We start from the raw sequence: 25,993 nt of genomic DNA on the forward strand, positions 1-25,993 counted from the left end.
TATCAAAAAATACTGCTCTTATTCATGCATATATAGAGTAGATGTCAACAACACGAACACACCAGTGAAGATTATTTCCACATTTTTGTTCAAATACACACACACACACACACACACACACACACACACACACACACACACACGATTTAGCAGAAACCATACAATGGGAAAACTTCTAAGCAGACCCCTACAGAACAACCTTATTTTAAATATTCAAATAAACTGATGCATTCAGCCACAGACTGAATCTTTCCATTAGTTCCAACTGCTCAGTAATTGTTCAGGCGGCTTCTCTTGGTCCAGCCCATGGCACCCTGTGCAGCTAGATCATATCTTCTACTTCAGATTCCCCTCTCAGGATAACAATTCCAGTGAAGGGGCGTGCGGGTGGCTCAGTCGTTAAGCATCTGCCTTTGGCTCGGGTCATGATCCTGGGGTCCCAGGATGGAGCCCCGCATTGGGCTCTTTCCTCAGCGGGGAGCCTACTTCTCCCTCTCCCTCTCCCCCTGCTTGTGTTCCCTCTCTCGCTGTGTTGCTCTCTGTCAAATAAATAAATAAAATCGTTAAAAAAATAAAATAATTCCAGTGAAAATCCAACAGGGAGCATAGTAACTACATTGGGAAGAAATCCGACGACATCTGGACAGTGGGTAAAAACTGACATCATTGATGAGGGGCAGATGGGTGGTGTGTGTCTCCAGATGGGATACCCTGAGAAGGACTCAACATGACTTACATAGTATTCAAATCAGAATACTGAATTTTTTTAAATGTTTTTTTATTATATTATGTTAGTCACCATATAGTACATCCCTGGTTTCTGATATAAAGTTCAATGATTCATTAGTTGCGTATAACACCCAGTGCACCATGCAATACGTGCCCTCCTTACTACCCATCACCAGCCTGTCCCATTCCCCCACCCCTTCCCCTCTGAAGCCCTCAGTTTGTTTCTCACAGTCCATAGTCTCTCATGCTTCATTCCCCCTTCTGATTACCCCCCTTTCTTTATCCCTCTCTTCCCCTACCGATCTTCCTAGTTCTTATGTTCCATAGATGAGAGAAACCATATGATAGTTGTCTTTCTCTGCTTGACTTATTTCACTTAACATTATCTCCTCCAGTGCCGTCCATGTTGCAGCAAATATTGAGAAATCGTTCTTTTTGATAGCTGAGTAATATTCCATTGTATATATGGACCACAGCTTCTTAATCCAGTCATCTGTTGAAGGGCATCTCGGTTCCTTCCACACTTTGGCTATTGTGGACAATGCTGCTATGAACATTGGGGTGCATATGGCCCTTCTCTTCACTACGTCTCTATCTTTGGGGTAAATACCCAGTATTGCAACGGCTAGGTCATAGGGTAGCTCAATACTGAATTTTATCATTAGACAACCCTGAGGTAGAAATGTTCTATTGAAAAAAAAAAAGAAAAAAGGAATGTATTCACCACATATGCTAATACCATGAAAGACAGAGAAAGGCTGAGGAGATGATCCAGATTAAAGGGTACCAAAGCGCTGTGATAACTAAATACAGCCCCTGACCCTGGACTGGATTCTGAAAGAGATGGGGAGATGCTAGAAAGGACATTCTTGAGCAGTTCACAGAATTGGAATATGCCAGGGGTTAGATGTTCCTAGGTAAGACGATGGTATCAACGTTAACTATAATGACGCCGATAGCCACTCTGTCATCCAGGGCAAACAAGCTATGGCCTGTGAGCTAAGAAGAGTCTTCACATTCTCAAAGGACTGTACAAAGTACAAAGAAGAATGTGTGGCAGAGACCGTATGTGATCCACAAAACCTAGAATATTATTCTCTGGCCCTCGACGGAGTTTGCTGACCCTTGCGGTAGTCTCCTAAGAGGATATACCCTTATTCTTAGGGAAGACACACGACGGTGTTCAAGGATACCATGATATATGCGAAGGAGTCTCAATTCAGTAGAAAATTGTATGTGTGGGCATGCACATATATACGCACGGACAAATATAGATGGATGGATGGATGGATGGATGGATGGATGGATGGATGGATGGACGGATGGACGGATAGGTGATAGAGTGATAAAGTAAGTGGAATAAAATGTTAACAGATGAATCTGAGTAAAAGGGTATGTGGGTATTCTTTGTAGTACTCCCACTCGTGCAATTTTTTGTTAGGTTTGTTATTACTTTCAAATAAAATTTTAATTCCTTAATCCTTTGATGAAATTCTAATTCAAGAATTTCATTTTCTCTTCCAATTTTAAGAAGCTCTCAAAACATTCAGTAAGTTATTCCTCACGGCCTCCCTTTGTACTCCCAGAACGCAGAGACGAGTTCTCATTTATGTCTCTGTAATACGTGTTAGCTGGGTGCTTTGATACCAGCAACCAGCACTTACTGAGAATTTAGGTGATGCCAGATGCTGAGCTAGAGGCCTTCTCTTATGTACTTATTTAATCTCCTGGACAACCCCGTGAGGTAGGTCCCAGTTTACAAATGAAGAGATCTGGGCTTTGAGGTATGAAACAGCTTGTCCACGACCCTACAGCTGCTGGGTGGTGAAGTCTGGAGCTGGCTGTATGAATGCCACCCGCCCCTTCCAACTAACGGGAGCTGTGCGCAGCAAGGGTCCAAATTCCCTCATCTAGTGAAAATTCTCTCATGTATGCGCTGCTGTTGCTCTTAACTTTCTATTGTAGGTAGAATAATGGCCTTTAAAGATGTCCCTGTCCTGGGAGTGCCTGGGTGGCTCAGTCGGTTAAGCATCTGAACTTCAGCTCAGGTCTTGATCTCAGGATCCTGAGTTCAAGCCCTACACTGGGGTCCATGCTGGGTATGGAGCCTACTTAAAAAAAAAAAAAAAAGTCTGTGTCCTAATCCCCAAAGCCTGTGAATATATTACATTATGCGATAAAGGGGAATTAAAGCTGCCTATGGAATTCAGGTTGGTCAACAGCGAACGTTAACATAAAGAGATCGTCCGCATAGGTCCAGTGAAATCACAGGGTCCTTAAATGTAGGAAAGGGAAGCAGGAGAGTGAGTGTCAGAGTGATGCCATGTGAGAAAGAGGCTGATGGTCACTCCTGGCTTTGAAGTGGACAAAGGTCACACACCAAGAAGTGCCAGAAGCGTCTGAAAGCCGGAAAAGGCAAGTAAATGGAGTCTCCCCTAGAGCTTCCAGCTAGGAAAGCAGGCCTGCCCACACCCTGATTTGAGCCCAGTGAGATGATTTCAGATTTCTGGCCCCTGGAACTGTAAGATAACAAATCTGTGTTGTTTTTGAGCCATACATCTGTGCTAATTTCTTCCAGCCCGAAAGGAAAGCAATACACTTTTATTCTCAGACACACAAAGCCCTTGTTCCCACTCGCCAACATGCTTACTACTTTTGCAAATGGGCAAACTTTCCCAGCTATTGTGTTCGAATCACGAAAATAGCCACTTCTGAGAGCGGGGGTACCTCCAGGGTCCTTTGAATGACTTCTTCCTCGAGAGATGAGCGAAGTGAAAGGGTACATGGAGGGGAGAGAATTAATGAGGTCCCAGGATGTAAGGCGTCTGTGGCTGCCGGCTGTCTCTCCTGCTTTGCCATTCCCAGGAGAACACTAAACTCCTCAGGAAACGATGATGCTTTAATCCTTAATATGCATCCATGCAGATTGCAGTGACAATGCAAAGAAGATGTAGAAGATACTAAGTCACCTTCCTGTGTGTGTATGAGGCATGCAGCCAGCCCAGACCGAAGCTGATAACCTGTGAGACGGGTTCTTAAGAATGGCCACCTCAACTACAATGTTCTTAAATGTCATTTAATGTCATGGGATTTCCTTTAACTCTCTACTTCTGCTCTCCTCTGCCTATGTCCTCTGCTTAAACCTTGAAGATATTCCCCTGACTTTTGGAGGAAAAGAGGCCCTATTTTATATAAATCAAAACCAGAGGATACCATTTGGTATTTGCAGCAACCATTTTCAGTGGTACTAAATTCAAAGTCAGGTACCGACTTCTTTGTCACCATAGATTAGTTCTTCCTGGATAGTGACTATGGACAATTACTGAGACCATACCTATCATTTACTCTGCATTCTCTGGTGCCAAGCGCTATGTTAAGCCCTTTATGTAATCAGATCGTTCAATTTTAGCAAAAACCGGTACTCATAGTTCTCTCCATTATCTCTACTTTTTAAGAGGAAACTGATTCTCACAGTGATTAAGTGACCCACCCAATGTCAACTGATCAATGGCCAGAGTCAAAATTCAAACCCAAGTGTGTTGTTCTTCTCTTGGTTCATTTCTCCCAGGAGCAGAGCCTGAGACAAGGGTTCGAGTACAAGTGATTTGATGTGACCACAGGAAGTACCAGCAGATGGGCAGGGAATGGAGGCAGAGAAGGAAAGGCAGCCAACAAAGGGCGTGTTGTCAAGCAAGCCACCACAATAGACAAGTAGAGCTCAATCCTATAAGGAAACTCTGGGTAGCAGTGTAGACATACCTTGGTGTTATCCCACTTGAGGTGTGAGGGAGCCCCATTTGTGGGTGGCTGGAGGCTGTTCCTGCTCAGGCTGAGTGTGGCCCCCACAGCCAGGAAAAAAGCTCTTGGACAAAGAATGGCCTGTGTTTGCAATAAGAGGTGGGGTGAGGGATATAGGCAGGGCTGTGCAACATTTGCTAATGTTCTGACCCACTAACTAAGTCCGGCTACTGCCAGAGCATATGTAGGACCCAGAGGGCTGTGGGTCCTTGTGTGAAAACAAATCTAGTGTGACAGCTTATCTTGTCAGTAACCGAAATTTTAACTCCGAATCCTAACCTATGGCCTCTAAATTCCTCTGGCTAAGTGCAAAGAATACCTCCTTGTGTTTTCTCCCTTGGGCAGCTAAGGTGAAATGGCCAGTGCTTAGGTTGCCTTTGTCTCATCGGGTGTCAGACTCTTCAGACATTTCATAGCCAAAGCTAAGGAGTCAGCTCCAAGCAGGGACCCACAAGTCTGGTCTCCATCGTGATTCTGATACATTTTGAGGAAGTGGGCCGCAGCCCTTTGGGGCCCTGGGATGCCTTTGATAAACACAATCTGCAGGCTGCGTATTAACACCTTGGCATTCCAGGACTTCGAGCCCTGGATAAATTTTAACTCTCTGGGAAAGTTGACAACTTCTTCCAGAGATTTGGAAACTCGGGACTGAGTTATTTTTTTCTCTCAATCTGCTCACTTTACTGACAATGACATGGGACTTAGATTCTGGAAAAAGGTTTCTCAGGCTTTCACATACACTAGGTTCACTAGAGGGGTTTTGTGGAAATGCAGTCTCTGATGCGGTAGACCTGGGGTGGGGCCTGAGCTTCCGCCTTTCTGCCAGTCTCCCAGGTGACGCAGACGCTGCTGGTGTGGGACCACACTTAGCAAGGCTGTGGGCAATCTCCGTCCTCAAGGGCATCACAAAGGGCTTCTTGAACTAGTCCTGGAGAGGAGAAGCAGGCTTTTCAGCTAGGAGAGTTGCCATGGGGTCAGAGGCCTGGGCAGGCCAAGAATTTGGAGCAGTTGTTTAAAAAAAAAAAAAAAAATGGAGAGGAAGAACCAAGGTTCCAGCTAAAGACATTTAAAGGCCAAGAGGAGACAGAAGAATGAGTGCAATGTTTTTAGGGAAACTCTTGAGTTCTGCCTCTGAGGGCTCCGCAGTGCTGTTTGAGTGGAAGTTCAAACCCATAAACAGCACTGAGACTACTTTTTATGAGCCACAATCTTTTAGATCTTAAGGTGTGACTTGGACTCCTGAACTGGGTTGTTTTCTTTAATAAGTACCGTGATTGCCTCGATATGTTTTAACAACAGCTAACAGTATTGAACCCTTGCTGTAATGAGCCTTTTACATGTAGTAACTCATTTGAGCTTCATAACTACACAAGGCACCTGCTAGGATTTTCCCCTTTTTTACAAAGAAACAGAGGCCCAGAGTGGTGAGGAGACACAGAGCTAGTAAGAGGCAGAGCTGGCATTTACACCAAGGAGATCTGACTCCAGTTCCCATTTTTAAGCACACACACTTTGACCTCCTTCCCCAGCTGCCTCCCAGCTGGTGAAGTGAAGGGGCCTCCCTCTCCCTCTCCCATGCAACTCTTCTTGAGCCCAGCAGTTGGCTTAGGCAGATGCAGCCACGGTTCACTCTGGTTGCCCTTGACCTGAGACGCAGGATCCCAGCACTGACTTCTGAGCCTCCACATTGTTCCCCGAATCACATCTTACCTTCCTGAATTGACCTCAAGTGCTTAGGGATCCCAAGTCAGTACTGTGTTTAATTCTTCCCAGACAACCAGAGCCCTACATGCTGCACTGGACCAGAGCCTGGGGACTCTGTCCCCATGCTTTAGGCTCTTCCTGTCCTTTATCTCATGTCCCCGCGATCAGAAGTTGCTGGTATGATCCCCTCCCCCAATACACAGGCCCTGCCCCTAGCACCTGCCTCACCCTCAGATCAGCTTGGTCCTTTGCTCCCAGTTGCCTTTGCACTCTTGCAAGGAGATCACCCTGCTTCTTGAAAACCTGCCCAAGGTCATGCAATGACTGCCCATATACTGACAGAGCTACCAAGAAAATCTGAACCAAAGTATTTACCCAAACCGTAAAACCAAATTTCAATGCATCAGAAAGTCCCTCATTGATCTCATGGGGAAAAGACTATAAATGTGACTTTGAGAAAAACATTTATTTGCTTACCAAAGTTAGCCATTATGATTATGCTTTCCCCCAAAGGCTAAACAAGGTGCATTTCCCCTATCACCATCTTAAAAGTTAAGCATAATTTATTTATCATCGTTCACAGTTACTTAAGTAAGATTGCTTAATATTTCACATTCTGGCGCAATGTGAAGGATGAAATTGAGCATCTCCAAAGGAACGAGAAGAATGGGGGAACAGATGGGGAGCAAGGACTTAAAGTAACAAGTGCGTTCCTTCATCACCCAGCCATGTTGTCACTTCAGAGATATCTGGTGGATACCTGTCGTGTGCAGGCAGGAAACTATTTCTGGTGAGCAGCCCGTGGAATAGGGAAGCAGAGGGTGGACCTAAACGCACCTGGACGTGGTTTTCTTGGAGCTGAGGGTGAAGGACCATCAGCCACAGCGGGCAGCATACGGAAGGTAGAGGCCGATGTTCATCACAACCGCCATGACTGGCCCTGGATCCAGAGGAGGAGAAAGCCGTTGGGAGTAAGGGAAGCGCTCAGGTCTCAACAGAAGGTCAGTTGCACAGGAGAAGAGGAAGGAGGAAGCCATGCCAAAAAAAAAAAAAAAAAAGTCTTGTCGCTGTATTGGAAAGTCAGAAAGAAGCCAGATATCCACTTTTGATCTTCAGGAAGACACTGAACTACACCCAGCCTCCCTTCTGAGAAGATTATGGCATCCTTGTTTCCTTGGGCCTGCTTTTCACAGTACGTTATCTGCAGCTTGCCCAGATCCCAGAGGCCTGCAGATATTATCAGGGCTTTGAATTCAAGGACAGGCTCAGGAATAGGCTCTCAAAGTGTGTTTGTCACCTAAGCCTGATCATAGTTTCTGGCAGGTTGTTGGATTATTCCAGGTATTTAGCAATTCAGCAATCTGATGAGCCAGGCCTGTGACAGACCAGGACTTGCTTTGCACGGATCACCAGAACGTGGCCTCCGTGCTTTCATTTTTAATAGCTCAGTGTTCATCACCCAGCATGCCAGCTCACTCCTCCCAGCCCTTCCAAACCAAAGGAAACCACCTTAGTGAACTTGGATGGTGGTGAATGATGTCAAAGGCATTGCTGACACCGAAACTTGTGGCAAAATTACAAGTCCTTAATGTGCAATAAGGTTAGAATGATACTGTACAATAGTGCTATGTATGTGCCCCGTGATGGCATTGAATTTATCCTTTTATTTTAATTTCCATATCTCAGCATTTTCTTTATAAACCAACAAGAAACTGGCTTGTTTGGGTTTGGTTTTGGGTGGTTGGTTTTACAAACCTTCTGGCATTGGTTTGCTCATCAGAGAAAACAAAAACCTAATCATTCTTTCCTACTTCTTAGAGGTGTCACGAGGATGAACATAATGCAAATTTAAGTGCTTAAATAAGCACCATTATTTAAAAATCCCTTGCCGATGTTAGCGTGTGACTTGCTAAAACAGTAGGCTCTCACAAGGCCTGCAGATCATAAACCATGAACCCCTGAATCCTACAGGTCTGTAACCCACACACTGCAGTATTAATAGGGCAAGACCCTAAGAACCAAAGAGAAGCTGCCAGACAGGAACAGGGGTCCGGAATCCCACGCTGAGTGAAGTCATCCCTTTCTCTGCCTAGCTTCTGTGAACTTTCTGAGCTCCTGCTCACGTGGGAGGTAAGGCTGATTGATTTTTCCCTCTGCTCAAGAATCCCAGTGTGTGGACAGCAGGAGTTTGGTGAAGTTTCACCAAAGCCAACCCCCATGGAACTCTCCATTCAAGTGGAACGGGATGAGCTCCCTGCCACAGAAGGGACCGGGATTCCTCTCACTTCCATCTGCAAAATTCATGAAACACATCATGGCTATTGAAAGGCTCGTTCTCTGTCCTGCTTGTTATTAAAAGAATGGGGAGAACCTTCTATTTTCTTTAGTGGTGTTCACTTTAAACCTAATCCCAGGCTAAGCCTATAATATGTATGTGGCCTATTCGATTGCATAAGCAATAGAATAATCTCTGCGTATACAGATTTTTCAAAATCTTAAGAATATTCATTTTCTAAATGGCTGTTAGTTTGGGACCACATTCATCATGTGTCATTTCTGTACAAAAAACAAAAACAAAAACAAACCTTACAAATTCCAATTCCCAGAAGGAAAAACGCTCTTTACACAAGAATACTTATATTCATCGTCTCTTCGTTCCGTTCAGAGACTAACAGGCCTGCAGTAGATTATAGAAAAAAGCTCTGTTTCCCTCAATCACAGGGGTTCCTTCAACATCTTAGGAACCCAGCCTAAAACAAAATGTCCTTACAGGCGAAGGTTTATTATCCCGGAAATTCTCAAAAGCAGCAAGCTGCTTTTCGTTTCCTTGGCTGCCATCTAGTGGGTAATGATGTCATGTCGCTAAAACGCCCTACCTCTGGGAAGACAGAGGTGTCTTCCTGTCTTTAAAACAAACCCCCCAAACACAGGTAGTTAAAGAAATGCTATTGCAGACATGAGGCAATTCTTTCTCATAACTTCTATTTAGATCCAAAGCGTTCTTCTCCTTCCTTTTTCCATGGGAAGGCGACCGGTTCCATGATCACACATTGACTGGGCGCTAATATTGTGCACTAGCACTAGTGCTATAAGGAAACCCTAAAACAGGTGCAACCACAGACTGGGAACTAAAAGGTAAAGCTTCAGGGCTCTCCGCTGAAACCAAGAACCTGAGCTAACTGGAGCCGAGACCAGTGATAACCCGAAGAATAGCTGTTCCTTTGGCGCACCGGCTTCTTGTCGCTCTGACCCAAACCGATATTGACTGTGCCATTTTAGATTGATCTCTGCTGGGTTTATCCTGTGAGCACTTTTACTGGGGTCTCTGATGTCTGGAGAACATTATGTAAGCAACCGTCAGGTCAGCTGTTCAGTAGCATTTCTATCTTTTCAAATTAAAATCAGATTCCAAACCTAAAGTACTTTGGTTTCAGATTCTCAAAAAGGGAGGGCTCAGGAGGTGCAAAGGAACATAGTAGAAATATAAGGAGTCTAAAAACATGCACCTAAGACTCTGCCTTTTATCTCTGTCTCTGGGCTTTGCAGGTTAAACACACACACACACACACACACACACACACACACACACACACACACCCTGGGATGTAGACCAATCTTTCCCAGTGGTCTCTCAACCACAGCTCAGTCATCTACATGTGACTGCAGATAAATGAAAAGTCACTATTAATTATATTTGACACCACAAGTTAACAAGAATATTCTAGCAGACATCCATCCATCCTTATTCTACATGACCATGGAGCTTGAGAAGAAGGGACAACATACAGCTCTCACTGAAGGAAGTCGAAGGTAGTTGTTCTGAATGTGGGTCATGGTACAAGACTGCAGGGGTTCAAATCCTGGCTCTGTTGGTTGTGATCATAGACCTAGGAGATTTACCAGACTTTCCTGTGCCCTGGTTTCCTGAAACAAAATGAAGGTGCCTCGTGGTTAGGGTCATGGTAAGGATTAGAAGAGCTCTTTTTTTTTTTTTTTTAAGATTTTATTTATTTATTTGTCAGAAAGAGAGAGAGAGAGAACAGGAGCAGTGGGAGCGGCAGGCAGAGGGAGAAGCAGACTCCCCACTGAGCAGGGAGCCCGATGTGGGGCTCCACCCCAGGACCCTGGGATCATGACTTGACCCAAAGGCAGACGCTTAACCAACTGAGCCACCCAGGCGTCCCGGGATTAGAAGAGTTCTTACAAAAAAATGTGCTCAGAAGGATGCCTGGCATGCAGATAGGGCTCAATAATTGTTAGCACTCACTAATGTGTCCAGATGCTTCCAAAGGAGTGCTAATTGTTCCCCTGGCTTAAAGTTCTGAACCTCTGAAGGTGGAGGGTGTCAAAGGTCAGATCTCAAAGTATCACAAGTGAGACACCTGCCAGCAAGGCCCCCACTCTGTACAAACTCAACTAAACCCTAACATGCTTGCGCCTAAACCATCCGTGAGCGTGAGTTGATGATATCGCTCGGAGTTTATTGTAACCTGGTAACAAAGCTGAAGTCCCAGGGGCACATGTAGTGTTTCAATGACGGCTGAAGCAGGAGAGCCTATGAAACCATGTGCCTCCCGTGGGGGTTTATTCTGCCTGTTATACAAACCCGACGCGTCATCTTGTCAGAGTTAAGTTGTACTAAAATACAAGCCTCTCCCCCCTCCCCCATGTGTTCTCTGATTCTGCTTTTGCTCTCCGAAAAAGTTCAGGTCCGAGCCTGAGCCCAAGAAATCTGATACCTTCTCAAAAAATAAGGGGGGGGGGAGGAAAAGGAAAACCTTCTCATGACTCAGTTTCTTTTTGGTATTATTTCAAGACATGCAAAGCCTAGAGAAGCTCCTGAGAGATGCTGTAATCTACGGCCAGCCTCGAATCCGCAGAGCGTGGAAAAAGATTCTCATCCTAGTGGAGGGCATCTACAGGTAAGGAAATAACGGGGACGTTTCAGCACACTGGGCCCGCAGCGAGCTGACAAAGGAGGGCAGTCTGACCTCTCTTAGCTCAATGGAAAAATGAGTTGGTTATAAGGTATTATGAAGAGACCTGAGCCAGAGCAACCAATGTGAGCCGTCAGGCTTGGGTCACCTGTCTTTTCAGTGTCCGTACATAGAGCAGAACACCTCAGAGGCTGGATGCTTGTGAAGGTGTCTTCAGAAATGTCCTCTCAGGGCATTGATTACTTGCGTTGATTCTTTTCTCTACCATTGGCTGCTCCACAGTCTCAAAGGCCTGTGGGGGCTGGGTTATTGAACATCAGAATGCTTCTTGCCTGGGGTGCCTGGGTGGCTCAGTTGGTGAAGCATTGGATTCTTGATTTCTGCTCAAGTCATGATCTCAGGGTCACGAGATTGAACCCCGCATCGGGCTCATGCTGAGCAAGGAGCCTGCTTAAGGTTCTCTTCTCTCCCCCTCTCTCTGTCCCTCCCCAACCCCCCACTCACATGCTCTTTCTCTTAAAAAAACAAAAATGCTTCTCTCCTCCATGGCATTGCTGATAGGCACCAGATGCTTCTAACTGGACAGTGCACCCAAACTCCAGTTGCTTGCTGAACTTGGCCAATTGTTGGCATTAGAATACAGAAACCATTTTCCACAAGGTCAAGACTAACCTCAAGTGCAGTTCTTGATCCAGAGCTGGGAGCGGCTGGACTTAGCATCTGACGGTATGCTCAGTTTCCCACCGCTGTGAAGTCGAGCAGACAAAACACCCACTAAGCCCCTGAGAGCTTTTACAAGGCCTGTCGTGATGGAATTGGCTTCATTCTCTGAACTGGTATCGCTGCTGAAATGGGAACTGCCTCCAAGCCGTGCTTCTGTCGAATGCCCTACTCCCTGAGTCAAGGAAACCCTATCTCAGAGTGCTCACTCCTAAATCAGTTTCCAAACAATCCTCACGTTCAAAGAATTGGGGAAGATGTTTCTTATAATCATAGAAAAGTGAACAATATTAAATGGAAAGGAATAAGAGCTTACTTTCCCCACAAGGAGAAGCGTGCTTGCAAAGGAGACTTAGATCTGATGGAGCTTTTCATTCAGCCAGAGTGCACATCATTTCTGTTCCGTGAATGGAAAACAAGCAGCAGAAGAAACGTGTTTCCATCCCTTTTGGGAAAAAGAAGTGCTTTCTCCTTGATTTAAAATAATAATAATAATAATAGTAATAATAATAATAATAAGCCAGGTACCATCTTGTTTTTTCCCTTGGCCTTCCTGCCCCAGCGCCTGGTGTCCTGGGTGTCCCCAGTGCTACTGTGGAGTTGCAAAGCTGGCATTCCAAGTTTCTAGTAGCCCACGTTATGTATCACCCATCAGCACCTCCTCGGGTCAGCCCCCAGATGGTGTCCTATTTATGAAGTCTTTGGGATCGCCCTACAGCAGCGTTCTCAACCAAGGTGTTTCCTTCCCACAACCGCCCCTCTCCTGGACACTCTGGGCAAGTTTCACTTGTCACAACTGCAATAGAGCACTCCTGGCATCTAGTCGGCGGAGGCCAGGGATATTGCTAACCATCCTGCAATGCACAGGACAGCCCCCCACAACAGAGAAGCCACCTGCTCGAAATGTCAACGGTGCCGAGGTTGAAAGACCCTGCCGTGGAATCCTTCAATTAACAATTCCATTTAATGAATAATTTACTCACTGGCCTTGAACTTGCTACTTTTCGGAAATAATCTCATATTGACTCTGGGCTGTCATAATCTCAAGCCCAGGTCTTTCTCCCTGTGTGATCTGTGCCAGCTGCCACCTTGGGAAGGGAGCCCTTGTCTAAACACCTGTCATTCAGGCCTGGACTTGTGGGAGCAGGGATCAGCTGAGGGAGAGCAGACCGGACATCTCCTTTAACCAGACTTGACAGGATTCAACTGCAAATAAACAAAACTTGGCTCCACTAAAGGAAAGTTGTGTTTGAAGTACTTTGATCGTGGCTGAAATTAAGTGGACCACCAGCATTTTACTGTCAACCATTCCCATCAGTTACACAGAGAACCCACTCCAGCAGCAGGGCTTGTTAATAGCTAAGCCTGTGTCCTACCATGATCTCAGGAGGATGGCAGAGCCAGGTGTGGACTTCTGGCTCCAAGCCAGCATGGCACCAAACCACAGCCTGGGCCTCACTAGCAATGGTGTCTGTTCTGTTATCTGATACTGTGTAACAAACCACCCAAAGCATAAGGGCTTGCACTGCACTGGGCAGTTCTTCTGCTCCACATGGTGTTGACTGGGGTCATTCATGGGGTTGCATTCAGCTGGGAGTCCAGCTGGGATCTGGAACGTCCAAAACGACCTCACTCAGTACTAGCTCTTGGCTGAGGTACCTTGTTCCCTTCTCTTCTCTGGGGTACTTGGTCTATAGGCTCTTCTCACTCAGCAATCAAGCCAGAACTTCCTTACAACATGGTGCCGTCTTCTGAGAGAAGGAGAGCAGAAGCTGCCAGTCTTTTAAGGGTGAGGCCCAGCACTGGTATAGCATCATTTCTGCCATGCTCTATTGGTCAAAATAAAGGCGAAAGGCCAGGCCAGATTCAAGGGGAAGGGAGACAGACCACGCCTCTTGAGGCGAGGATTGGCTTGTGTGTAGAGGGATGGGAAGACTTGCAAGCAGCCATCTTTGGAGGCGATCTACCACAGTGGTTCAATCAGCCTGGCATTTATTTATACAGTGAAACCTCCACTTTCCACGGACTTCCCTTCACAGAGACCTTTCTTTTATCTCATCTGCGCAAAATCTTGTCTTTACGTGAAACTGTGACCTCAAAGAACCCGTTTGTAACTAGGGAGCAGGGCACCTCTTAGACAAGCCTCAGTACTTCCTGGGACCTCAGTTTCCTCATCTGTAAAATAAGGCTAACCGAGACTGGAGTTCTGGAACATAGTGGATGTCCTCATCTGCTGCTGTCACCAAAAAACGAAATTATTTCCCACAAGATTTTCCAAAGGACCAGGGTTAGGAATGTGAAACCAGCAGTTCACGAATGCGCCTCTACTTTGTAGCAATGTCTTATGGACACATACCTTGTTGACATCAGCACAAAGCCTCTTTTGAATTTTCGCTCTCAGATTTTTTTTTATCTATTGCTGTGGTTTGCCACCATGGGCAAAGTCCCCCCCGTCCCCTCCCCCGCCCTGTCACCACCACAAATGCCTCACATAAATCAATTTTTTTCATAATTCCTAAAAAAAGCAGTCAGCCCAATCAGACAGTTTCAGGCAGGTATCAGGGTAGAAAAAAGCCAGATACCAATTTTTTTTTTTAAAGATTATTTATTTTTTTATTTGACAGAGAGAGAGAGAGCCAGCAAGAAAGGGAACACAGGCAGGGGGAGTGGGAGAGGAAGAAGCAGGCTCCCAGCGGAGGAGCCCGATGTGGGGCTCGATCCCGGGACTCTGGGATCACGCCCTGAGCCGAAGGCAGACACTCAATGACTGAGCCACCCAGGCGCCCCCAGATACCAATTTTAAGAAGTCCACAAACTCCACAAGAGCAGTTATGATAATGGTAATTACACTAACAATAACAACAGTAATAATGTCACCATCCGTAAACCATCTAAGTCTCATTATGTCTCATTATGTATACAGAGAATATGGGGGAGCCAGAATCTGGAGGGAGGCCTGGGACCTGGGTTCAAATCCCAGTGTTGTCACCTATAGTCCTGTGCCCTTCATAGGGTTCTTTTGTTAAGTATTAAATAAGATCATCGGACCTCGTTCTTGCAGAAGCCCTGCCCATAGTAAGCCCACAACCAAGGGCGGCTGTCTTCATCATTAAATATCTTTTCAGTTGAGGAAGTTGAAGCATGGAAAACAGTAAGCTCTCTGCATTGTGAAGCCGTTTGCTCTCCACCCAGCTGAAGGAGGGATGTCAGGGGAAGGAGCTTGCGTTTACTCTGCGACTACTGCTCGCTTCACGCGTGTGATCTTGAGTTACTGTGAAGATGAAGACCCTTGACCCAGGGCAGACAACTGAGATGAAGTAGGACCAGGATTCAAATGAGGTAGCCCTGCTGGGACAGAGGCCCAGTATCAGCAGAAGACTCCACCCGTGGGTCCCCATCCAAAGACGTAAACATGGAAGATGTAAAGTTCTCCATGTGGCCTTCACCACTTGCCTACCCAGGGTAAAATAGGGAGAGTGAAACTTGAGATCTAAAGTTCCATGAGTTCGTGATTTGGGGCTTAAAAGTACAATCCTATTATTATAGTGTTCTCGTCTGCATTTTCTTTTAAGAATTGTTTTAAAGTCAGATTCTTCCAGTTTTGCGTCTCTGAAAAGTCTAATTGGTTGACTCATTGTGGTTGAGAAATCTCACAATTATTCAGAAATAGACTAGAGAAGGGCAGGGGGTCTCAAATAACCTGGGAGATACAGTCACATAACTGGAGCCCAAACTTTCAAAATAAAAAGTATCGAGAACTAGTAACCAGCCCTTCCAGAAAACACATACGTAAACAAATGTTTGAGTCTCAGAAGGCCCTTCTCTCTCAGAGTGTAAGCTCTTCTCCTCCCCAAGACAGTGTAAGTTTAAGGATCGAGAACTTTAACCCATGGTTTAAACAAATAGAGAAAAAAGGAAAAGAAAGTACTTTAGTTTTAACTAGTCTTACCTCTCTTCTTTTTCTGTTTTCACCCTCTTTTCTTCCCTGGATTATACGTGGGGCCCACCAGGGAGATTTTTTCCACCATGTAAGTTGGCAGGCCAGTGGGTTAATTCCCAGTCCTGCTAGTGGATAATATGCTTTATATGTGAAGGAGAAGGTGGTGAGAGGGAAATTTCAAAAAAGAGTCTTGTCGCTTAGCTAATTCATTATGTAACAGAAAAGATACAAAGAAATTATTCACCAGCTTGCTGGTGGAAGACTAATTCCAGTCCTTGCACAGAGCTTCAAATTAAGTACTGGAATTATCTCTACCTACAGTTGTATTTTAGTTGTTTTCCTTTTACTGAAGTCAAAAGAAAACACAACTTGCCATTCAGGAAGAAAAAAAAAAAAAACGCCATCCTTGTTTTCTTTTTCATTTTTGGCGCTGTGTTTTCAGACAGCCATTTACAGGAATAACATAGAAATCCATTTGTATGCATGCACCGATCTCAATATCCCCCTATAGGAAAGGGTTCGATTCAAATTTGGTCACATTGAGAAAATGAAAACTTAGTGCGGGTGAATATAACTCTTTATAAAAGCCGAGTTCTCCCTGGGACCCATGTGTGCCCTGCAGTAACTCCAGAAATCAGCAGTCCTGTAGAGTCATTAATCTTGGAGGAAGAAATACAAACCAGGTGGGCAGACTCCTAACATCAGCTCGACCAGCCCCAGCAAAGGATGGCTAATTAGCTGCCTTCAGTGTCTGCAAACTGTTCAGCATTAATGCTGGCTCCTGCCAAATTCAGTTCCAGAACAAAGAACGGCATTTGTGACATGTCAGGTTTTCAGCATCGTTGTGTTACCAACTTATAACACATTAAAGATGAGAAGTGGATCCTAGAATTTTGAGGGCATATAGCCATCTATTATGTAGGACACTCACAGGCCTCTTTCCTAGAAGATTCAACACAGAGCGTTGTCAAGGGCTCCCAATTTCTCAAGTCAGGCCCCACTGCAAACATTTCCTCCTAAGTGCCTCCTAAGAAAAAGAACAACCCAGTGAGTGCTCATACGTGCCAGACACTTTACAAACATCGTTTCTAGGCTTCCTTAGAAAGACCTTACCGGAAGGGTTCCATCATCGTGCTTCCTTTACATCCGAGAAAACTGAGGCAGAGAACATCATGTAAGTTGCCCACGTCCTCCATTGGTAAGTGGTGTGGCTACAGTCGAAGCTGAGTCAGATGGCCGCACTTTCTCCCCTCAATGAAAACCATGTTAACAAACGATTAATCTAAGAAAATACTGGAATTAACTCACAAACTTATATAAGAGAAGATGAGTGTATTTGGTTTTCATTTCATTAAAATCTGAAACCAGCCATTCAGAATGACCTTGTGAAAACACAAATGGCAATAAAGCTGGACTTCATTAAAATTAACAACTTGTGCTTTGCGGAAGACCATGCCAAGACAGTGAGAAGACAAGCCACAGACTGGGAGAAATATTTTCAAAAGACATATCTGACAAAGGACTATTATCTAAAATGTACAAAGAACTCTTAAAACTCAACAGTGAGAAGGCAAACAACCTGATCCAAAGACCTTAGCAGACACCCCACCAGAGAAGATGTGTAAATGGAAAAACGCACAGGAAAAGAAGCTTCACATCATAATTCATCAGGGAAATGTAAATTAAAGCAATAAGATACCACTACACGCCTGTTAGGAGGCCAGAATCTGGAAGACTGACGATGTGAAGCAACAGAAAGGCTCATACATTCGTGGTGGGAATGCAAAATGGCACAGGCACTCTGGAGGACAGTGTGGTGGTTTCTTACAAAACTAAACACACTCCTACCCTACAATACAGCAATCATGCTCCTTGATGTTTACACAAAGGAGCTGAGTGTCCACACAAAACCCTGCACATGGATGTTTATAGTATCTTTATTCATAATTGCCAAAACTTGGAAGCAACCAAAATGTCCTTCGGTCAGTGAATGAATAAGTAAACTGTGGGGCATCCAGACAATGGAATGCTATTTAGCACTAAAAAGAAATGAGCCCTCAAGCCATGAAAAGACATGGAAGAAACCTAACTGCCTATTATTAAGTGAAAGAAGCCAGCCGTAAAAGGCTACATGGTGCATGATCCCAGCTGTATGGCATTCTGGAAAAGGCAAAACTATGGAGACCGTGAAAAGATCAGTAGTTGCCAGGGGTTGGGTGGGGAGAGGAGGGAATAGGGGATTTGTAGGGCAGTAAAAACAGTCTGTAAGATAGCACGAGGACGGATACACGTTAGCATACATTTGTCCAAACTTACGGAATGCACAACACCGAGAGGCAGCCGTCACGTTACCTACGGACTTTGGGTGACAATGGTGTGTCAGCGTAGGTTCATTTGTGACAAGTGGACCGTGCTGGTGGGGGATGTTGATAATGGGGGAGATTACGCGTATGTGGGGCAGGAAGCATATGGGAAATCTTTACCTTCCGCTCAGTTTTGCTGTGACCTTGAAACTGCTCTGAAGAATAAAGTCCTTTAAAGAAGCCGAAAGCACAAATGCTGCTCTCGGTGGTCACCCTACTCCCTCCAAACCAACACCTCTTGGCTTGGGTAACGGCACAACCAGCCGGACTGTTTTGACTGAATCGACCTAACACTTAAGTTTATTTTTGTCATACATTAAATGTAATAAATAAACTAATTGGGAAGAAGGGAGAGGTTCAACTTTCTGTTTGCGCCCGTTGATTCGTTCTCGAATGAAATTGAAGGGTTGCTTGAGTTGTTTGACAAGTTCCTTTGTGTGGTGAGGGTGAGAGGGTGTGTGTTTTCATAGAATCCGCCTGTCAGTGCAGTCAAAACTGTGTGTGGTGTAGACACAGCCCACAAAGTGTTGTGAGAACTGATTAAAGCCAAAAGTTCTTTTAAACCCATTGGGTTCCGAAGGTGGCATGTAAATGTGAATTTCACTTATTTATTTACTTCATATTTTTCCCTTTTCTGGAGAGCTTGAAGTGTTTTTGCAATTTATAATACCATGAAAAATTAAGCACTTAGGGCTAAACCAAAAAGGTTCATCTATGGTAGTGGTCCTCAAAGTGTTGTCCCCAACCAGAGGGTGTCTCCTGGGAACTTGGTAGAAACACAAATTCTCAGCCCACCCCAGACCTGCCAAATCAGAAACTCAGGGGCGGGGGTGGGGGGATAGCGTAATCTGTGTTTTAACAAACCATTCAGGGGATTCCGATGCTCCCTCAAGAATGAGAACCATTGCCCTAAAGGAACAGAAAGAGGGGACACCACCAGATGCCTCCAATAGCGCTTGACTTCCAAGGAGCACTAAACAAGAGATCCTGAGAACTTTCTATTGTGCTTTCATCAACACTGTGTGTCTTAAGCAAAGTTCTTTTCTGTGTTTTTAATTCTTTCCTTTCATCTTTGGCAATGCAAGCGCTGAGTTTAGATCCGATAGAACTCTTCAAATAGACAGCAGCAAGCTGACAAAGATAGATTACCATAGAACGATCTCATTAAAACTAGCAGAAGACCTAGAATCCAAAATGGTCAGTCTAGTTACACTAGTTGACTTTCCAAATAAATCAATCAACAGTGCAGTGAGCTAATTGTTCACTTGAGAATTAGCTATAAGCACTTCAATCTATTGAACACAAAATTTTTTTTTCAAGTAAAATAATGCCAGATCAGCTTTTCAAGATTGAGAAGGTTGTCTTATCCAAATAAAATATGCCTTAAGAAGAGAGGAATTGCATGTCCGTCCCACTGACTGGTGTCAGGACAGGCTGTCTGAGAAGGACTGGAAGGGAGACCATCACAGGGTTTCCCAGGAAAGAATACTCAAGTGACAAGAATTTCTCCTTATGCCCTAGCATGGAAGGTTCCATCGTGCATCTGCCCCAGATCGTGGCTCTAAAGAAGAAATACAAGGCTTACCTCTACATAGATGAAGCTCACAGTATTGGGTCCGTGGGCCCAACCGGCCGGGGTGTTGTCGAATTCTTTGGACTGGACCCTCGAGATGTTGATGTGCTTATGGGCACGTTCACCAAAAGCTTTGGAGCTGCGGGGGGTTACATAGCTGGAAGGAAGGTAAGCCAGGGACTCCCCGTGTCTATTTTAAACCTGAATGCTCTGGGGACACAGTCTGCAGGGCTTCTGTGAGTTCCCCGAGAGCTTCCGCTCAGTTCAGTTGATCATGGCAGCCTGGATACAGTGGGTCCCCAGCCAAGTAGGCCCAGCGTGGCAAGGAACTCCCCCGCTCACGGTGAAGAGGAGCACGTGACGCGGAATCACTTTAGAATAAAATGACAGCATCAGCAGTGTACGCAGGAAAAGGCTTCATACAAGGAGAGGGGTGGTTGACTCTGCAGGGTAGTAGCTAAGGACTCTTAGAATAAATATCATTCTCCTAGGCAAATGATGGGGGAGGGTATATTTCAAAAAGAGGGAGTAATGTAGACCAAACCACAGACATGTTAAGGGGATGTTACAGAGCTGTAAGTAGCTTGGTTGTTGTGGCATGAAAAACATAAAGCAGGTAACAGCAACAGTGGGCAAAGGTCAGATATTAATGAGGTTGACCCTGTGCTACGAGTTCTGGGTTTTAAGAGTTTCAGTCAAAATCGTAGCAAGATCAGAGACACCCTTGTAAGAGATTTCCTGTGCGAAATAATTCTCTCCCACATTTTGGATAAGCCATAGGTCAAATTGTGTCACCCTCTAATTTCTTTCTTTCTTTCTTTCTTTCTTTCTTTCTTTCTTTCTTTCTTTCTTTCTTTCTTTCTTTCTTTCTTTCTTCCTTCCTTCCTTTCTTCCTTTCTTTCTTAAGTAATCTCTGCCCCCAGTGTGGGGCTCAAACTCATGACCCCAGGATCAAGAATTGTATCTGGACCAACAGAGCCAGCCGGATGCCCTTCTCATATCTTATCTACGTGACTTAAAATTCTGATCCGATGGGATCAGACTATTGAGTGTTATCCCTGTCCTTTTAATCCAATATCACCAAGGAGATTGCGAATATAAACCAATCAATGTTTAAAAGAAATTAAAGAGAGGAGGCAAGGGCCAGGGAGAAAGAGAAAATGAAAAAATCAAACCTGGATTTGAGGGATAAAGAAGCCAGTGGTCTGCCCTGTACCCAAACCCTGATAGCTCTCTCACAAAGGCCTACACCTGCCCCAGAGTGACTCGTGACAGTGGTGTTGGCTCCACCAAGGAGGAACACCAGGCCCCAAACCAGTGTATGCAGGTGGCATTCACAGCGTCTCCAAAATTTCCAACTCCTTACTCATTGTCACCAGCAGGAACAAGAGTTCAGACTCCTGATAAACCAGTTAGACAAATCAGGGACTGTAGCCGAAGACAGTCTGGCCATCAAAAGCCTATGATTTAAAACAACAGATTTCACTGTGACCATGAGATGTACAAATGCTTAAAATGGTCAGGGTTTTCAGTGGTCTTGACCCTTCAACTAGCATTACTTTCTTCTGAGCTCAAAGCACTGTTTTCCATCCTCCCTCCACCGGCCTGTGGGAATTAGCCGGGTAATGCTAAAAACATCGGGAATGCTTAGGATCCTACAAAATTTAGCTGAATCTGGTGAAAGGTTAAATGTTCCCTTCCTCAACTGTGGAAGCAGAGGGATCAGAAGGTCTCAAATTTAGAAGGTGCCTCATTGGGGCTTCATTTTTTGTGAGCTTGTGGTTTTGTGATGACTTTAGCAGCAGTTCTGAGCTACAAAATTTTTAACCAAGCGTAACTCTGTTTCCTGAACTAAGGGCACCTGAATAAACGGAAGCGCGCGGATCCTTGAAATGTTGTCAAATTTCGTAGATGTCACATTTTCCCCTTGGAGTTCCTTCATCGGATACCCACTTTAAACAAAGGCTCATGACTGGCCTGAAGTTAGGACCAGCTCACTCTGGTTCTCTCTTACTCTCCATCCTCAAGCCAGTGGGACTGTTTTAAAGGTGTATTTGTTCTTGTCTATGTAACTTGTATTCATTTGGGATAGATACCGGGCAGTCGTGGAAAATCATTACTTACATTAATATCAATGCAGAAAAAAAATGTGTAGATCTGTTCATTTCCTTGCTCTTTAAAATATTCATTCTCCGCATGCTTGGATCCAGAGAACTGCATCATCCTTCCCCCTCTGCTGCCTTTCCAGAGCCTCTGTCTTCTCCTCCCGCTCCGAACTACGCTGCAGTCTCTGAATTGACCACTAGATGGCAGCAAGAATTAGAGAGTCTTTGGCAGAGGTCCATTAGCCTGTACAGAGCCTTAACTGCCCTTAAACAGTCAGATGCGAAACCTAGAAAACATAGGGCAGTTTTCAAGACGTGGAGGGTGAGCAAGAGACTGGAGGCCACTTGAGAAAGTGTTTATATGCGTCGTCCCCTGATGATTTCAAAATCAAACACACACCTGTCTGGAATGGTTTTGATGAGTCTGTGGCAAACCCAGATAAATTGGTTTCCTTCCAACCTGCTAAGCCCAAGACTTAATGGAATTTTTGCATCTGCTTGTCTGGACCTTTAGCTTTTTAAGTTATGTTAATTTTAAATTATGTGTAGTTTCCATTTAAATCATAGTTTTTATTCGCCTGGATTTTGAATTATTTTTGAGAAAATTTTTACTTATACTTTGTTTTAAACTGTGCTTTTTAACTGAAAGGACGGAGGATTGGACAAATGCTAACAGTTTTAATTTGAAAGAAAACTTTCTACTTAGCTATTTAAATAATTGGAGTACAGTTTTTATAGAGTTTCATCATATTTTTCCTGGATATTTTGGAGTATATACCTCAATTTGTGTGGGGGGGGTGGGGAAAGTAACTGCAAAATAGCGAGGATTCTAACCAGTGGGTACAAAAGCAACAAAATGAACCTTAAAATCTTAAAACACACACACTAGGATTGTACATTTTTCTGAAACACTAATAATTTCAATTTCACTATGTTCATAGAGATCTTAGTAAATCTTGAGATTTGAAATTAACTACTTGGGTCAAAAAATCTAGAAAAAGGTAAAACTGGCTTTCTTTTTAAATGTCAATGTTAGGGTTAGTAGGAGAGGGACTATATTCCCAACAACAGTTTCGAGGAGGATCTAGAAGTCTTTCTGGAGCTGGTCAAGGTCAGGAACGTGTACGTTAGCGACCAGATCTGTCATGAAAGGAAACGTGTTTGGAAACAAGAGGAGGAAAAATTGATTTGCTAAGACAGTACCACAGAGAGTAGGGACTTTGTCTTGGCCTCAGGCTGGCTGTCACCGAATGTCCGACAAATTCATCTCTGCTTATTGGAATTTACTGCCCCCGTCTGGACTTTCTCTCCCTGCCTTAGGGAAACCGACCAAACGGCCTCTCCAGAGCCAGCAATATTTTGCTATTTTGTTCACTTTGAGTTTGGAGCTACCGTAGATCATCTGGGAACAACCCAACTTGGAACATTCTGTCCTTTCAAGACCTTTGCGGTGCAATGTCAGAGATAACGCCTTCTCTCCACCTGTCAGAGCTCCATGCTATGAATGGCTTCTTTGAAGGATACCTGAGCTGATGAAGCTAGGTTTATGTTTATTTTTTAATTTGTGTCAGTCCAGTTGCCTAGGAGGTGTGGTCAACACTAAAGACCCTGCTTTGGGGGGCCCAAGTGTTTCTCAGGCATGTATCCTGAGTTCCCTTGTCTGCCTGCTGCTAACCCCTGGCTTTACAGCCTCCCCAGGCTGAGCAGAGACCTGCAAATGAGTGGAGCAGAGGTAGCCTTCATGACTGATTGGTTGCAGGGCTGGAATTCTGGAGAAGGGAAGTCCGACACGGCAGCCAAGTTTGGGGTGAGCGTTCGCCCCAGAAGCCTGGGCGCCAGACAAAGGCTGGCCCCTCACAGAGGCCAGCTCTGCCCTGTGTGCTCAGCCCAGGCTGCATTTAACAGCCCTTTGAAGTAAATGGGGGTCACGGTATGAGCACCAAGATGTTTATTCTAAGAGCCTCCTGTCTGATTTCCTCAGCAAACCACCTCTGCCCTTGAACTCCAGGCCTATGGGTAGAGAAAATAATCAGGGTTTTGAACTTACAAATGGACTTGGAAACCTCGGTATGAGGAGACCTCTAACCCACTTTGAAGGAAGACATAACCCAGACTTTCCTTGAGGAGACCAAAGCCAACTCCTAATTCATGGCTTTTGGTGCCCAATGGCGGAACGCGAGGAGAGAATCAGAAATAGGGCATCGAGACCTTCCTTGATGCTCAGCAGAAGTTACCTAAGGAGCCCCACTTTCTGAAGCAAGTCAGAAAATTAACCCCGTTCACAAACTCAGACCCTAAGAGGAAGGGGACCCAGTCTAAAAGAAATAAGATTGTGGGCAAGAGAGTCTTAATGTTAAAAGAGAATGATAACTGCACTGATGGGGCATTCATTCAAACTCAGAATGCACAAGACCTTGGCTTTATGAACGTTCCCAATTTGGAAAGGAAAACTACAGGTTGGGGGACATTGAGAAGAACCCTTGAGGAATCCAAGGAAGTTTTGCTTTGTTTCTTTGTCTGATCTTTGTCAGTGAAGCCCCAAGACTAAGAGAATATTTCTATGCTTGTTCCTAAGAATGCTGCTTAGTAGTTCCCTATATACTTCGGGGACCCTCACCATCCATCCTCAGTCCCTGAAACCCCTCTGCTTTTCATTAGATCATCGGTATTTACCAGGCCGCTGCTAGGTCCCCACCGCTGTGGATTTTAGAGGAGTGCGTAACTCCATCCCTGCTCTCAAAGGGGTCTCCCTCACTTTGGGGAAATAAGAGCACTGGCCCCAAAGCATTTTGAGACTGATGCAATTCAGTCTGTGGTTTAGTACTGTTAACACTCGAGTATATTGGGGTTCTCCCCTCTACCCCCAAAAAGGAGCAAACTGTGAATTAGGGAAAGTATCACAGGTGAAGTGGAAGTGAAGGAGGTTGGCTCTGGGCTCCCCTGTCCCCCTCACCACGTGCCAAGCCAGCTGTCCGGTCTGGGGAAGTATTATAGTATGGCGCTAAGCGTGGGGACTCCAGAGCCAGGCTCTTTGGGTCCAAATCCTTGTTACCCAACCAGGTTTTGGTTGGATCATTTTCTATCTGTTTTGTGACTCGGTCACCTCAACTATAAAAGGGAGATAAAAATAGTACTTATCTCAGAGTGATTGGGAAGGTAAAATAAGTTAGCCCATGTAAAGTTCTTAAAATGGAGCTTCAAGTGGCCAAGGAATATCAACTGTGGTGTTAGCTTCGAGCCCTATTATGTTTTGGGGGCCATGCCAACTGTCATCAAGTCTGGGGACTCTTTTCTTTAAAATGCTTTTCTTCTCCTTTCTTTTCCTTCCGACCTTTACTACCCCAATAAGGATAGAGGAAGAGCTGGGCTGAAAACCTTTGGTTTGCTGTCTGGGTGTACCAATGTGTAGTTCCCTAATCTTAGAACATTACCCTCTGCCAAATGAGGGGCCTGGGTTAGAGACACTTCGAGGAGTTTTTGTATTTTAGTTCTCTCCTCCCAACGCATGCTCCCAGCTCTAAGAATCTCCGAACGCACAATCCATTAACAATGACTGCCAATCTCATTGGGAGTTCACTATGTACCAGACACTCTTCTAGACTATATATATATATATATATATAAACTCATTTAGTTTTCATGATGACCCTGAAGTCAGTATTACTATTATCTCATTTTTCAGAGAAGAAAAGTAGAGCACAGAGAGGTTTAGTAACTTGCTGGTGGTCACATATCAGTAAGTGGGAGAGCCAGGATTTGAACCCAAGCAGTCCAGTTTCAGAGCTTGTCCTGTAATTCCTCAGTCACACTTCCCTTCACGGGGATAATCTTGTCTTGGAAGCACTAGCTTCTTCCTCTACTCCCAGTTGACTCCTCCATCTTTGATGATAATACGTCACCCTCATTCCCAATTTTAGCACAGATCCATGCCTCCCCCCTCCTCTGCATCTGTCCAAATCCACCCATCCCTCAAGGCCAGATCACCTCCTTGAAACAGCCCTTTTCCAGCCCTGGTCCACGTGAGCCTTCATCACCCCATCATACTGTCCCCTGCATCCTACACGCTCTCTCCCGCTTGGCTTCCCGGCATTGTCAGGAGGCACCAACTCTCAACAAACAAAGAA

General features: G+C 44.9%; 1 protein-coding gene across 1 annotated transcript in view; it reads left to right on the plus strand.

Moving 5' to 3' along the window:
- The window catches only part of SPTLC3 (serine palmitoyltransferase long chain base subunit 3), a 136,994-nt gene that overhangs the window by 71,039 nt on the left and 39,962 nt on the right, over positions 1-25,993 (plus strand). The window contains exons 7-8 of the mRNA XM_045809157.2: positions 11,048-11,153; positions 19,713-19,932. Of these exons, the coding sequence (XP_045665113.1) occupies positions 11,048-11,153; positions 19,713-19,932 (326 nt within the window). The remainder of the gene's footprint in view (positions 1-11,047; positions 11,154-19,712; positions 19,933-25,993) is intronic.

This window comes from Ursus americanus, chromosome 22, assembly GCF_024610735.1.
Source record: "Ursus americanus isolate L20-20 chromosome 22, mUrsAme1.1.p, whole genome shotgun sequence".
Classification (NCBI taxonomy): domain Eukaryota; kingdom Metazoa; phylum Chordata; class Mammalia; order Carnivora; family Ursidae; genus Ursus; species Ursus americanus.